This window comes from Vidua macroura, chromosome 19 (genome assembly GCF_024509145.1).
Source record: "Vidua macroura isolate BioBank_ID:100142 chromosome 19, ASM2450914v1, whole genome shotgun sequence".
Taxonomy (NCBI): domain Eukaryota; kingdom Metazoa; phylum Chordata; class Aves; order Passeriformes; family Viduidae; genus Vidua; species Vidua macroura.
In genome coordinates this window covers 6,079,181-6,095,569 of record NC_071589.1, presented here as the reverse complement: position 1 = coordinate 6,095,569, position 16,389 = coordinate 6,079,181, and the positions used below count along the sequence as shown (strand labels likewise).

The following is a 16,389-nucleotide window of genomic DNA, read 5'->3' as shown; positions in this document are numbered from 1 at the left end:
AAAACCCAGCATAATTTATCTTGCTCGTTGCTAAAGCAGTAGGATTGTTAACAAGCCTTCTAAGACTCTTTGCTGTGTTGTATCAGTCCATCAGCAAGTCAAATTGAGTTAATAATAATTTTGAAAACAGACACTCTTCCAGAAGTATTTTGGGGTTTGATTTTAAAACCAAAAGCAAATGTATGAAAGTAGTGAGTGAATGCGTCCCATCTAAAAATGTTCAAACCACTTTAGAACTGTATTTCCTGTATTTCCTGGTAAATAGGATTCACAATGACACATGAAAAATGGGACTTCCCCAATTAAAATCCTTTACTGTTTTCCCCACTGTGTTCTTAAAGTTACTCCTTTAGGCCCTGAAGGCGAATTGATACAAAAATGACTGATGGACACAGTCTCTTTGCTGTCAAAGTGCTTTTCACTAGTGAAATCAAGCCAAACTTCTATTTACATAGATCGTGATGCATAACAGAATGTATATATGCTTCCAGGCAAATTTTGTTTCTGTTCATTCAAATAGGCAAATGCGTAAAACATTCACCCCTACAGTCTGAAGATGGCCGTTCCACTGCCACAGAGATGAATCTGCCACAAGCCTCTTCAAGGAACAGACCACTGCTGGCACACCTAGGTCCAAACACAGACATCTCAACTGTCCTCCGAATCCATCAGATCAATTTGATTTATACAATGCTTCAGTTAAAAAATGCCTATTTAAGGAATTTATGGAGCCTGTCTTTCAATATGTAACTATTTTATGCTGGTTGCTGGGGAGTTAAAGCCTTACAGCCCTGTTCTATAAAGCTTAAGGCCATGAGGCACGAGCTCCATTTTTAAAGTTTTAAAGGCGGAAGAGATGCTGACATGTGATGCATGGTTTTTACCAGACACCTTTCCAACAGGCCTCCCAAGAGCCAGAGACCAGGTAGATATTGCATTGCAACTGCACAAAGAAATCTTACTCTTTCAGCGTTGGCTTCAGCTCCTTTCCCCAGCTGAACGTTGCATTTCTTACACTGATGGCATTGCCTGTGTAGCAAAAACACAACAACAGAGAGGCAGGAAATGTGTTAGTCACAACAGTACAACTGAGAAAAGGCTGACAGAAGGATCTTTATTTATACACACTGCACTTGCCTTTTCTGCTGGCATGGGAAGCACAGGCTTATGCCTGTGGGTCACATGACAGGCTTTGTCACAGTGACAATAAATGACTGTCGCTTCAGCTATACACTGTGACTTGATAGATCTAGGGAGCTGGAAAGATGCCCTGCTTCACCCTGCCCTGGTGGGGCTGCTCTCAACACGTGCTGTTCAGCATCACCACAACTTTACTTCAAACACTCTTTTCATATCAGTAGATCACTACATGCTGTTTACTTTGATTTATCAGATTAACTTTGACACTCTGCAGCTTTTTGCTTGCCACAACCTGGCTTGCTCAACTGTTTGGGGCTACTTCTGTTTTGAACAGAAGTAATCAAAATTGTTCACAAAGTTCTTGAATATTTGTGCAGTGTGAAAGGTTTGAACAAGTCTTGCTGTCCACAGTCAGCAGATGCACTCCATATTCAGTGCTGTTAGCATCCGGTACATTGCAGATGCAAACTCATGCCCAACCAGCTCAGAAATATGGCCAGAAACTTTTCTGATTTCCACACAGCCTGAATACCAAACACTTTTCAGAGCAGCAGCTTCTTCCCTTTTTTTTCACCCAAGATTATCACTGTTATTTTCTTTTTGGCTTTTTTCATAGCTCAACCACTCCAAGAGATATGTCTGCTGCATTTGCATAGTTTAGAAAAATATCAACATCTTTACCTGGTGCAATCACTTTTGTTTCCACACAATTTGGATTAAGTTCATCATGACTCAGGAACTGTTGAATTCTCTTTAGGGAAACGCTTGTCTAAGAAAAGAATATGACATTATTTCATCATTCTTTTAATGAGGACTTAATGCTCTTACTACTGAAAAAGAAAGTATGCACAATGCCTTGAGCTTTCCCCCATGGGCTTCCTGAACAGTGAGTCATTCTTCCCCTGCAATGAGTCTTATGCTGAGATTCAAGCTTTTTAACTGTGAAATTTATCACACCAAGCTGAGCTTATCTGAGCAAAGCAAAATTCACATAGGCTCATTCAGAAGATGACAGGCTTTCCAATGCAGGACATGATGAAAGAAAGGATATTAAAAGGAAAACCAGCTAACAGGCAGATGCAAGAGATCTCTGCACTCCAGAAATCAAGGATATGTTCTTTCAGTTCAAGTTTTTCAGAACAACCTGTGCTCCAGGCCCTCCTTACCTGTGCAATGTTGCTAATGACTTGTGGAAGCATATTGAGGGGAAACTTCAAGATATTGAACAAGGACAGGGAGACAAAAGCCTTTTCTGCATCCAGGATATTCTTCTCATCCACAGAGACATACACAGCAAATGTTGTCAGTGCTACCTGAAAGCCAGAAAGGGAGTTTACTGCAAGATGTCTGGTATATTCTGACATTTTAAAAGCACTCAGTCCTGATAGGCATCTTGGAAATAAAAGTACCAACCACAAAACAGGGAAAATTCCTTGGTTTTGACCTTTTCAACATGCTTTAAAAATGTCAAGTCCTATGGACAAGCAGGTACAGAAAAAGGGCACACAGAATAGAAGACCTGTCAGGTTTCTAGTGGCTACATTCAGTTGAACTAAGAGTTTCAAGAGGTGAACTACAGGACTTAGGTAAATAAAAAGGAAAAGCTGTTATCGGATTGTGATTTCTTCCAGCTCCACCCAAGCAAATTTCCCCATTGTAAACTGCAGGCTAAGCAAATGAGATTCACTAATCAATAGAGAAGGAAGTAAAATCCAAGTTATTTGCTGTATGACAGGGGCCATCCACCATGGAAGGATCATCCTGTGCAGCAAACTCACAATGAGCAGGAACAGGAATGTGCACTGAAGGAAGTGCAATGACTTTAAGGAACTATGAAAGGAGCAGAACCTCCAGGCTGTTCAGATAATTCCTGCCGGGCTGGGTCTCAAATCTCCAGAAAAGTTGGCTGGGAATAGTTTTGATCACTGACTTATCTGAATGGTTTTATTCACCAAAACCGTTTCTGCAAAAGGGATCACAGTCCAGTGAAGTAGAAAATAGAGGAAAAGACAAAATTGAGGAAAATACATTTCAGAGTTGGTAACATTATCATTTGGGCTTTAGTTTTCACATTAAATCAATCTCTTTTTTTGAGTTGTAGACTAATTTAACAACTCCCTTTCTCACTAAAACGAGCTGCAACATGAAGGTAGAAATGAGAGCTAAAGACAGACGTTGTCCTGACTGACTCAATTAAAGTTTCTTTTGCTATTTTGCTATTTACAGATCTCTAAGGTTTCAAATTCTAGTTTTAATTTGTTATGGGAAGTACTTTGAAGTGATTGGAAATTCTCCTGTGACAGCTATTCCCAGCTTTCACTGGCAGGCTTTATCACAAAATACTTTAATACTGATTAACAAAAGGGCTCTTGAGAACAGGGAACTCTGTATCAAAGCATGTGAATAATTTCTTTAAAAACTTTACATTTTATTTCTATGTACATTAGCAAGCAGAAAGCCTCAGGCTTATCCTTCAAGGGTGCACTTGTACAGCTTAGAGAGCCATGCAAATTTAATTTACCAGGAAGGGTGCGCTGATCCAGGCAAAGGTGGACAAAGAGTTGAGATAGGCAGAATTTTTCAAAACTCTCAGCTCATTCTTCCGGATCTCCAGGACCTTTTCTGAAAAGGATGGTTCCCAAGCATAGAGCTTCAGCACCTTGATGCCACCCAGGATCTCGTTCATTAATTTAATGCGGGAGTCTTTGTATCGCATTTGTTCCACCTGGGTTATTGGTAAACACAGGAGACAGAGTCACAGCCAGGACTACAGGAGAGTTTTCAACATATGTCTCGCAGCTGTGGTGGCCCTCAGGCTATTTCTGAAGAGGATGCAAAAGGTAATTACAGAAAACCAGACTGTTATCAGCTTATTGTGCAAGTTAAAGTCTATCTCCTAAGACAAGAGAAATCAAAGGAAATGCCTGGAAAGCAGAGTACAAAAGCTTTCCACTCATTTTAACTCTTAAGAGCTACATTTTTAACCCATCTTAAAGAAAGATTCAGCCACTTCACAGAAATACTACCCTATCATTTCCTTTGATTTCTTCAGATATTTTTCTTCCTTGTTTGCACAGTTTATTTTTTATCCCTTGAAAATTGTGGCTACTTCTAGGGTTTTCTTTCCTATATATTAAAATACAGTGTTTCATTCAGTTATTAAAATAAAAATATCCTTGCTCAAATTTATAGACAAAATTCACACACATTATGTACAGCAAGTTATGCAGCTTGAAGCATCTCATAATGGGCAAGGGAGAAAAGGAATGTTACTACTAACATGTCAGCATCCAATAGATTTAAAAAGCCTTCTCTTTGAGGCATATAATAATATCACTCTGTTACTAAGGCTGTGCTTAAAAGTCCTAATTTATATCTAACTCTTACCTTTTTTTGCACCAAGAGACTGGCTTTTCATTTATTTTTTAGTCTTCCAAACAGTCTGATAGGCTGCATAGCACAAGCCAATTATTAGATTTTTTTCTAGCACAAAGCCAGAGGGCAGTGTTATATTGGTATTTTTTTCAGCTTTCCCTGACTAGAGAGAACTAAGACTACAAAGAAAGGAATAAGAGGATCAATTTCCCTTTAGATAATAAATGAAATATGGCCCAGCTAAGTAGCAGTGAACATCAACACTAGCTTTTAGCATAAAATTCAAACTGTCAGGTTTTAGCTGCCACCTCTGAAAACATTCATTGCAGCTTAAAGAACGGCATTTATTTGCCTTTCTCTAGATACTCCTAGAGGAAGACACCAGGTGAAGGGATATGGAGACAAAGAAACCTCTTGCTAGTCCCAAAAGCTGCTCGCTCCAGAGGTATGAAGAAGCCACTGGCACAATGACAGAAGGCTTTTTTCCCTTAAATCCCATTCAATTCACTATGGAAAAAGTATCTAAGCTGATACAGTTATTAGATATATCAGTACATTCTTACTCATAAGAAAATTGTTGCAAATGGCATCTTATTAACAACCCCAGATGTCTTCATTTCTCATAGCACAGCTGCCAGTTCATGTAACATTACCTTCTCTGCTACTATCTTACCTGGAATGCTCTGGTTTTTATTGCTATTGCAGAGTTAAATGGGATAAGTAAGACCATCACAGCAACTCCAGCCAGCACAGAAGCCCCTAAAGTCTTGATTTAAAAAGAAAGAATAAGCTGTTGTACCCGAGTGTTCCCTACAGTCAGTATTAAAACAACAGTAGGTGACAGAAACAGAAATCAATGTTGACAAGTTGAACTTATCCCAGTGAAGTGTTGTGCTCCACAGAGCAACTGTGAAGAGGAAACAGAAAAATAGGACAGGAACCACTTTGAATTATAATGATGACAATGATAATAATGATAATAACTATTATTGTTGTTGTATTGGTGATAGGATTTTTTCTTTTGATTTTTCTCTCACCAAGGGAATTAATTTAGGGAATTAACGCAGTACCCTCAGTGTAAGTACAAGTATACAAAACTGCTGGCTACCAGAGCTTAGCTTCCAGCAGAGCAGCAATTCAGAGCTGCTGCAATTTAATGGCTTTTGAGTCAAAATCAATATGGTTAAGTTGGTGCTACTATTTTATGCAGTAAAAGTCATTAATTGCACAGAAACAAGTCTGAAAGCCAGTGCTCAAACTGAACCTGGAATAAACCTGAAACAATGTCACAATGTAGCAAATGAAAAATTATGGTTATTCCAGTTGAGATTTATCTCCCATCGACTTGCACAAAACTTCTCTATGTAGCAGGATATAATCTTTACACATGACATTTCCTACATCCAGGTTTTTGTTTGGTTTGGTCTCTAAACCACTTCCCTCAAGCTCTCATTTGTATCAACTACTGGGAACAAGAGTCCAAGACTGAGCCTATCAAAGTGGAGTAAGGATAGCGGAAAGACAAAGGAAATGTTCTGTTTCAAATGCCCATCTGGCCTATCAGCTGAACAAAAAAATTAAGACACTATGTGAGGGTGTACAGCAGTAAAAGCTATTTTACTACAGAACAGAACACTTAAAGTTGGTAAAAAACGCAGTGAAGGGTCAAAGTGACCCAAAAAAAAAAAAAAAAAAAAAAGGAAAAAGAAAAAGCCTGCACATCATTTAGATTCACATTGTGAATAAAATTGTGACAATGTCTGTACCTGCCAGAGGAAATACAAAGCTAGAAATATCTGGAGTGGTGCAGACCACAACATGTTCAGGAAAGTCATCAGGTCCATGAAACGCTGGGCATCCACTGACATCAGGTTGACAATTTCTCCAACAGTAGATGAGCGCTTTGCTGAGTTTGTGATCGCTAAGGACTGACAAGGGAGAGAGCTTCAATGCCTTCACCATCTTGATACACATGGAGAACAAATCCTCAATAATTAGCAAAATGACACTGTCCAAGAATGTCCTTCTCCAAAAAGAATAAAATACTTCACCTACATCCATTCCTGATATCCAAGGAACAAGAGCTCATTAAATGGTTTTGCTTATGAGCATCTACAGCTCAAGCAGTGTGTAGCAATCTGAAGAAAACCTCGTTGGATTTGATCCACTCTTAGCATACACATGCTCTTCTCCTAGATCCCTCTTCCAAACCATGGAATGGTTTGGGTGGAAAGGGAATCTGAAGTTCCAACCCCTCTGCAATGGGCAGGGACAACTTCCACTATCCCAGGTGGCTCCAAGCCCCATCCAACCTGGCCTTAGACACTTCCAGGAATGGGGCAGCCATAGCTCCTCTGGGCTATAGCTGTCCTGTGCCAGGGCTTCCCCACCCTCATATGGAAGAATTTCTTCCTTACATCTAATCTAAGACTCTCCTCTTCCTGCATTTAAAGTGAACCAGTATTGGTATGTCTAGTAACCTACCAGAACACCCATATTACAGGTAATGCTCACTGGAAAATTCTGTAAAGTATGGAAGAGGCACTCCAAAAATTCACCAAACCTCCAATCTTTTATATTCCAGGAGGCTACTCCTCTCCAACATGCCTAACCTTCCCTAAATATGTGAGAACTGAGCACACTTGCCTGGCTGGTGTTCCAGTCCACAAAATGCTTCCAGCCTTACCTTTCGGTATATCACCCCAGTGATCCCAGTCCTTAGCCTCATCCCAGTAACAAAGCAGTACTGGAAGTGCTGGTGAAGGATGAGTGTCTGCAGCACAGCACAGATAAACATCAGAGCTGCAATCAAAAATCCCCACCAGGCTGGGGCATCTTTGTTCTTAATGAAGCCGATTAATACACTGTTCGTCAGCAGAGTAGGGAAGGAAAAGGAAAAAGAAACAAAAATTTAAAAACCATGCATCAAATTTAATGGGACATAACACAGCTTCTCCCAACTACAGCATCCTGCCACATCCTCTCCCTAACCACAAAAAGCAAACACCTCTCCAGGACATAGGCTGAGTTACGATTTCAGTTGAACAACATTGCAAAGATCCAACAGCAAAACCTGCAGCTTTTCCAGTGACGAAGTCCATTTGTAAATGAGCCTGAAAATGAAATATGAAGAGAAACTCTTGGTTTCCCCTGAGATTCAGGGTTTAAAGACACAGTGCATTGTCTGAGCTCTATTAGGCAGGCCCCCAGGGCAAGAGGTGAATGATAGGACAGAGTAAGGCACTGCAGCAGGGCAGGCAAAACCAGCTTCTTACCCAAATCCTCTTCAAGCAGCCTGAGTGCTTCTGCCTGGGGTGTTTTCCCACAAAAAAAAAAAAGCTAAATTAAAAGACATCCTCCTGGATGGATGCATAAAGAGTCCTTCACTCCTACTTTTTTTGTTTGGTTGGTTGGTTTTTTGTTTGTTTGTTTTTTGGGTTTTTTTATTTTGTTTTGTTTTTTTGTAAAATGGTACCATTAAGCTGGCTATAGCATCTTTTATTGATAAGTCCTTTTTTACTCCTCCCAGCTGCTCTCATTGCCAAAGCTGCACATTGACACATAGCAAACAAGCAGAGTGACACATGGCAATGTCCAATGCTCTCAAAAATCACGTTGGTGATTTCAGCCTACTGACCAGAATACTGAACTGCCAAAATATAGGAGAAAAAGAGATTTGGCTCCATGGTTCAAACAATCAGCAGGAGAAAAATGGACCTGGAAACTACAAATCAAGCAACCAAAGCTTTGTAGTAGAAGCATGAAATTGCTACATATTTCTTCTTCCAGTCCAGAGAAATCTTATTTCTGCACTGCTCCATTCATTCATGCTGCAAAAGGAAACAGCTTCAGGAAAACCTCTTCTGGGTAGTGCCAGGGATTCACCAATCTTTTTAGAAACACAAAACTATCTTACATGCAGTCTGCAAGACAGCCATGACTTTTTCATCTTCCCTTACCATCAGAAGGGCATTTTCCCAGACTGCAGGAATTTAGACTTGAGAAGAAATTCACCATAATATGCCTTGAGATATCACTGAAACATATTCAGGAATTCATGCAAATTTGAGAAATTCCAAGAATAGGTTACACTTAATGTGTTCTCAGCAGGCAGCTAGCAGCCATCTCTTCAGCAGGGGCTCTGGGAGAACACAGACTGTCATCTATTAAATGTCACCACACTTCGTCAGACCCTCTTTTTAGCAAATTTCTGGGTATATCACAAACCATCCACAGAAAAACATGATCTCAGAACATGGGTTATTTTTAAGAGATAAACAGGAGCAGAGCCTTCTCTTCTCCCTTTCCCTATATCCACCTGTGACCTCCACCCAAGCTCCATTCCTCTCTCATGCATTAATAGGACTATGTGCTTTTCCATTAATAATTGTTAGGTAGAAATTCTGGTAATTCCCTATTGCTTTCTTCCTAGCTAATGATTATCTGGCAAATTCCTCAGTTTAAGAAAAATACTAATAAAGAAAAAAATGTGGGGATTGTGCGAATTCCTTTATGTATCAGGCTGAGCAACTGCCCCCCCTGGAGATGGGAGGTAAAGGTGATTCTCATACAAAGAGAATTTGAGGACAGATCACTTCTCTCATAACCTCTTTCTCTGCTGTTTTTTTTTTTTTTTTAATAGAACCATAATTTTCTTTCACATGGAAATTCACTGCAACTATGCCTCTCACATTCTCATTGCTGAACACAATTAAGAGCACATGAACTTATCTAAATGGCCCAAAACCTTTCCCAGATGACAGCAGCATGGCCAGAGCACCATACACTGGAGCATCAAGTCACACCACAGCTGCAACCACCATCCACACTGAGGATATCAGGTGTCCAGAGACCACTGTATCCAGCCAGCAGTGCTTCACTTTGATTTCACAGCTAATCCTTTAGAAATGGGGAGAAATTGCTTTGGACTGAATCACAGAGTAACAGGTAATTTGTAAGTCAAAGCTGCCCATGGGAGATTTATAAATGGAGCATTTCACTGAAGCTTGTCCAATTTATAGCTGAGTCCACAACAAAGAACTCATGGTGTTGCAGGGGGAAGGTGAGGGAGCATACACGTGTGGCACTATAAGGGAAACTAACTCTTCATTTCAAAAACAAATGCCCTGTGCCAAAGCCAAGTGTCTGTAGGGATCGCACACAGAAACTACTCACAGAGTAAACTGACCTTAATAGCTGAGGGTTGACGAAAGAGAGTAGGTCTTGTATCAACTTGAAGAAGGAGCCAATTAAGAAGTATGGCCCGAAGGTCCTCAACAAAGCCTTGAGAAAGGAAGGCTTCCTATTGTGCTTTTTGTCTCTGATCAGGACTTCTGCTTCCTCTGGGCTGCTACCAACATGATTCTGCACATGGTTTGATTTCTTCATGTATGACACATCCTCTTTCCTAGGGAAACAAAACAAGTGACAGGAGACAACTGACAGTGAGAATGGCACTGTCCTGTGTGAACAGCACTGTGGCAACACTCCAAAGTCTGTACCCTTCTCTGCTCTGCTACTAACCAACAGTAAGACTTCCAACACCATCAAGGTGTGCTCAGGATCAGCCACTCTTGTGCAATTGAGTCTTGTTTTCTTTTCTTTTTTCTGCAGTATTTATGGGGTGCAATCCACAGGCCAGAAAATCACTATGAGATGAGAACGTGGCCCAAAGGAGGAGGAAAGGAAGGCTGGACCTCCTTAGAGGACAGACTTGACTTTGGATCTCCAATTCCTTCTACAGGAATCCTCAAAGAAGTGCTATGGATATCCCACACAAGGCACTCTCATCTTCTCCTTCTGAGTCTGCGTTTGTTGTTCAATCAGTAGCTGTGCTAAACCTGTACCCTTATCGATCACACAGCTGCTTCCAGAGAAGCAGAATGAATCCCCCTGGGGAGACAGGCATTGCAGCAGGCACAGCACTCTCAAAATACCAAATTTTGCATTTCTGGAAGCTTGAAATTGAGTAGAAACCACAGCACCTTCAAAGCTGGGCCATCCCCCAATATGTGGACCACAGCTATTCAGATTCTTCCAGGAGAGAAACCTTGGGTTTAGGTAACTAAATTTAGTCAGTTGACAATTAAGGCATTTAAACCCTATTTATCTGCAACTATTTTGTTAAACATTGGACTCAATCATAGGGGGTTTTTCCAACCTTAATGATTCCAGGATTCTAGGATTCCTTTTGTACTTTTTGCCTCTCTCCCTCTGCCAAATAAGCTAACAAAAGTGACTCTTCCACGTACTCTTTTAGAGTGACTGATGAAAAATGGGCCCAACACACCCAAACTGCTCTCCAGGGCTCCAGGCAAGTTTTGTAGAAGCCCCTTTGGGGTGCCTGACTTCTGTTACCCATCCACAAAGGGTATGCTCTGGGAAATTATTTCCTCCAAGACTGCTCTCAAACATCAGTCTGGCAACTCTTCTACCAGAAAATATCAAACTGCTGTTCTTTCCTGGGGGCTATGTGACTAGATAAAAATTTCCTGAATGTCAGACAGGAAAGTTAAGTCCAAGTGGAACAGGGAGAAGGAGATTAATCTGGGGCACATAAGCTTTACAAGAAAAAACAGATGGAAAAGACACCCTAGAAACAGTGAATATTTACCAGAAGGCATTTGAAAAACAACTTGTAAGTACTACCAAGTGAGGTTGAATTTACGATTTTTCATAAAGACTATGCAGATTTTTTTGAGCTGGCTAGCTGCAGAGTGCAATGATTCCAACAGCCTGTGAGCATTCACTGTGATCACTGATGCTAACAGTCCACATGTATAAACTTGTCCACATCCTTTCAGAAAAAGCCATTTGGAAATCCCAACATCTTTGCAATAAAGTTAGAGGGCAGGGGGAGAACCTAAACCAGTCAATTTATTTTTTCCCCTCAGACAAGAACAAACAGTGTTGTCTTTGTCTTCCAGATCAAACCTGGAGAGTTTATGAGAAAAGCCTTGTTTTTCTGGCAACCAGACTGTTAAACTCATTGAAGGATTTGAAGAAACAAGACTACTTGCCCCTGACTTTGTGCTATTAAAAATGTTTATTATACTGAGCTAACAGCAAAGCAATGGTTCTCTTGCAACTAAGAGTCCCAAAGGGATAAAATGCACTTCTAGTGTTTAGTACCTGTAGTTAGGTGAGGTCAGGTTTTCAGCAGTGTGTGGCACTGCTCACACCCAGTTTTTTATCAAAGCAAAGAGCACGTGTCTGGTTGCCATTATTTATAGCAGGGCAGATAATAGGTACTGATTTATCTCATGGGAAAGCACATAGTTTCTTACTGGTGCTGATAGGGCCCTGCATCTTCAATATGTCTTCATAAGGACAGTCTCTAAAATCAGAAGCTAACTAAAAATGAGGGAAAATGCATTCCAGCTCTCTCCTCCATCCAGCGTAGCTCTAACTTTTTCAGAAGAAACTGCACTTATCAGTAAAGTGAGTGAGTAGAAACTTCAGCCATATAAGCAAAGAGAGGAAAAGAAAGGAAAAATACTCTTTGTGTGCTTTAGTATCTATAGTAACATTTTAAATCCATGCTGGTCTCTCCTGTAACTCACAAGAAAAAAATGAATTTTTAGCAATTATTTAACAGTAACTCACAAGACAGCAGTGAAGCAAAAAAGGTTTGAGAACAACAGAAATTACTACTATGTACACTACAAATACTTTTCATCAAACTTCCAGCGTGTGTACAAATTGACACAGCATTTTTAATGTCATAAAATCTTTCTCAGAGCAATTTAATGAGAATTAAAAGGAAAAAAGAAGTATTTACAATGTCTCTCAAGCAACTACCACTAATGTTATTTGATAGGAAGTAATAGAGAATATCTACTTATAACTGAAGAATAAGAAGAGCTTTTAGAGTTCCATGAAACCCAGGAATTTGGAGTATAGTGATTTCCTTTGTTTTTGCTCTTTTCCCCATCTTAGAATCATTAATACAGTTGACACAAAACTTTACCTGAGCTAAATACGACTCATAATTTATGGCTAAATTCACTGCCACTTGGCCTCAGTTCATATGAATAGTTTCCAAAACGCAATGAATCCCCTGACAAAACTCCAGGCACGGTCTCTGGTTTCCTAGTAAAAGTCTTCCTGGACCCCTGCACTCCTGCACAATGGCTGTGCTCATACCGTAAAATAGCCTGAGGGAGTAAGATTTATGTCTGTGCAAAAAGACCAGAACCCAGACTATGCACATTATTCGACACCATAAAAATAGAGACATCAAGACAATGAAAAAAAACCCCTGAAAATAAACCTCAAAGTAGAACTGTAACACATCCACGCAGAGCATTAGTGGACAGCTGCTGATGTAGTGCTGGAAATATTTCAAATTTTAGCTGCAAAGTGGAACTCTCCACATCATATTTAGTCTTGCCCAGAAAATTACAATTCTCTCCTAATATTATCAAATAATAGAGTCTTTACAATTTGGCAAGGATATGCAAAAAAAAAGAACAGAGGAAAGCCTCCACATGGAGAAGAAATCTCCACAATGAAAAGAAATGGAAGCACAGGCCCCCTCCTTATTGACATTTTTCATTTGAAACACACTATTATCACATCTATTTGCTTGGAAACATTTTGGACACCAAACAGTGGGAGAAGGAAATAGAGTTGCACAACAGATAATTTTTTAAGATTAGATTAGGACAGAACATGCAATAAGAAGGAAATCCTCTCAAGCAGGGGTATAACTGTATGCAAGTTCTGACCCTTATGCTATTTCCATCAGAGACTAGGACAATTTTGCTGCTAGTTTTCTAGGCAACAGCAGTAGACTCTCAGCAATAAAGTGGAATGTCTCTTCCCCTCCTGCCTTTCACATTTTGCGTTTCTTGTCTTTACTACTGAGAAGTGAAGACTTGCTCACTGCTAAGAGCCTTAAGGCTAAAAATACTGCCAGGCCAAAAAAAAAAAACACGATGGAGATGATGAGAAATTCTTTTTGGTTTATGTGCCCAGAAGCTGTGCTCCAACACATCTGAGAAGGATGCAATTATGCAGTTAGACAACTGCCAGCTCAATGGTGAAAAGTTGTTCATTTTCTACAATCCAACCAACTCAACAGCTTCTCCTCACACATCTTCAGCCCTTCTCCACAGGGGAAGTGGCAGCACCTGCCCATGGAGATTTTAAGCACCTAAAAAGTGTGCTGGTGGCACACAAGCCCCACAGGGCTCCTGTTTGCCTCTGCTTAGACATATTAAAAAAAGAAAGTTTGACTGTTAATAAGTGAAGAAGAGAAAGACTGAAGTGGTGGGTGCATTTTTAGTTGGCTCATTTTCATGGATGAGCAACTTATGAGTGTTGAAAGGACTCAGATCAATCTCTCAACTTTGCAGACTTGTTCGTTTACTTACTGTTTGCACTCTGCTTTTTCTCTGTCCCACTCTTTACTCAGTTGTTGCACGATAGTTTTTGAAGTGTCATCTTCGTTCAGCGACCACAAATCTTTGTCTTCCAGAGGCCTTTTGTACCCATGAATTGCCATGCTGCACATATGGAGAAAAACAGTCCAATTCAGTTTGGAAAATTGAATTTTCAGTTTTCAAGCATTGCCAGTAATTCTAGGACTATTAAGGTAAGAAAAGCAAGAAGATACTCCACAGAAAGGGAGATCGGAGAATAATTATCACCCTTTGTTTCTTTTATTGATGTTTGCAATTAAGGAAAGGACATGATGTATTTCTAATTACATGTATTTTACTGAAAACACTACTTCAGAAAAAAAGACAATAAAAACCAACTAATAGAAGCATTTGGATGAAACTGTGCTGTTAAACGGAAACAGTGAAGCTTAAGAAGTGAAAATGATAAAGTTGATCTGGAATAACTGTCAGAGGTGAACAAAATGCAAAAGTGGAGCTCACTGGAATAAAAGGAAAATCAGATTTTTCTGAAAACTGCAGTTCCTCAACTGTAAAGGGAATTTTGTCAAGGGATACAAACATCCTAGTTGCCAAGAATCTCACTGGGGAAGCTGAACGTTCTGGAAGTTTAGAAAGTTCTCATCCTCTCACTAAAAAATCTTTACAGGGATGTTACCAGAACAATAAAGTTACATGGGTGGAAGAATGAAGATCTCAACCACTGTGGAAAAACTGGGTCTTAACATGACCTTTGACAGCTGTTCCACTTTTTTATCATGAAGCAGCAGGCCCAATCTCAAATTTGCATCTTTGATACACATACCTTTTGTCTGTGACCTCAGGTGGCGGCAAAAATTTATATACATAACCCAGTTTACCTTCCCTTTTGCACAGAAAATGTCCTTATAAAAAAGCATTCACCTATGAACCACAACAGTAAAAAAAATGCACCCTCAGCTGGGTGAAAGGCTGCCACAATTTATCTTGTGGAGTACAGAGCTACATCTTGGTTTAGGTTATATTCCTGCATGTGTTGAGCACAGCCAGGCTGCACATCCTATTTGTCATGATACTGTTGCTGCCATACTTTGCAGGGAAAAAGTTTGGGCTCTGTGTTTCTAAAAAGGCAAACGCTCAAAGTGCTGACACTATTGTGGATGAAAGAGCATCCAACATCAACTACTCACAGAAGGAAAATCTCTGTACTGCTCACTCTGTGCAACACAGATCACAAGCAGGTTTTGGGTTTGTCAGCCGTCCAACAGCTTGAAGAGAAAACTCACCTGGTAAACCACCAAAATGTCAATCTTGACAGGAAGCCTGAATTTAACTCTGGACATGAATTCTATAATGAATTTATGGGAGGAAAAATTAAAATAAATAAAGCAAGATATTTACTATTACTTTAATATGACAATAGTCTATTTTGATAATTTTTGGCATTATTATATGGTATATTACATGTACATACCTATGTTCTAATGAGACATAAAATTGATTTCTTTCATTTCCCATTTCCCACACTGAACTCCTTTTATACCTAAAAATTGCTTCATATAGTACCTTTAAATCACACCTATGAAATGAAATGCCATTCTACAGTTTCTGAGATGTTCATTTTAGGACATGAGCTCAAACTTCTCTCTCATCTTGGTTCAAACGTAAATCCAATTATAGGGACTATTTTTGAATTGGACAAGAAATTTAACCTGTGACACTACTAATATCTTCTGTTATTAATGTTCTTCCATATCTGTTCTCAACACATATAGAACTCATTTATTAAGACAAACCTCATAGACTTTCGCAAACTTGAGATGAATGTTAAGCAAGCAGAGCATCAAATCCTCAAAAAACCCTCTTGAAATAATTACTATTACACTTCAGTGCTCATAAATATAATTTACGCTGCTGTGAAGCAGCAAGCAGGACATCTGCTTTCATTACACAGCTTCAAGTCATTTCTGATGACACAGATAATGGAAAAAGACTCCAAACCCCAATACTACTCTCCATACCCAGTGTTTTGTAAGAGGGTCACTTAAGTACTGCCATCTCTATGACAATCCAAAGCTGTTTTCAATGACAAGTACTCTCAGTGGAACTCTCAAAACATCATATAGTCTGTAAAATCCAAATAAATCGAAGTGTAAAATACTTACAGCATCTATATTAACAGGGGAAAAAAATGGTGGCTTTTCTTTAAAACATGAAAGTATCAACTCAATGATTATCAAAGCAAAGTAGATGTAAAACGTGGTAAACCTGAACCTTTCATTTACATGGCCCTAGAGGAAAAAGAAACACTGTAAATGATGGTTTTATTGTACTTCCAAGTTCCCCACACTCTCTCTCTCCCCTTTCTCACTGCTTCTTTTGGCAATTCCTTTCTTCCTTTACAGCTGAATACTGCAAAGCAGTTCCTAGCAGGAATTATCTCACAGAAGTATGCTCGTACTCTGACAAGTGCCTAAGAACATGCTTATCT

General features: G+C 39.6%; 1 protein-coding gene across 3 annotated transcripts in view; it reads right to left on the bottom strand.

The window, feature by feature from the left end:
* Positions 1-16,389, bottom strand: part of ABCC3 (ATP binding cassette subfamily C member 3) — a 47,281-nt gene that overhangs the window by 14,473 nt on the left and 16,419 nt on the right. For 2 of the 3 annotated variants that reach the window (XM_053994937.1, XM_053994939.1), the window contains exons 5-15: positions 16,064-16,189; positions 15,185-15,246; positions 13,893-14,024; positions 9,704-9,922; positions 7,202-7,379; positions 6,282-6,443; positions 5,189-5,281; positions 3,662-3,865; positions 2,307-2,453; positions 1,822-1,909; positions 963-1,029 (exon numbers count right to left, since the gene is read on the bottom strand). In XM_053994937.1, the coding sequence (XP_053850912.1) occupies positions 963-1,029; positions 1,822-1,909; positions 2,307-2,453; positions 3,662-3,865; positions 5,189-5,281; positions 6,282-6,443; positions 7,202-7,379; positions 9,704-9,922; positions 13,893-14,024; positions 15,185-15,246; positions 16,064-16,189 (1,478 nt within the window). The remainder of the gene's footprint in view (positions 1-962; positions 1,030-1,821; positions 1,910-2,306; positions 2,454-3,661; positions 3,866-5,188; positions 5,282-6,281; positions 6,444-7,201; positions 7,380-9,703; positions 9,923-13,892; positions 14,025-15,184; positions 15,247-16,063; positions 16,190-16,389) is intronic. The other variant, XM_053994938.1, reaches the window with a different exon arrangement.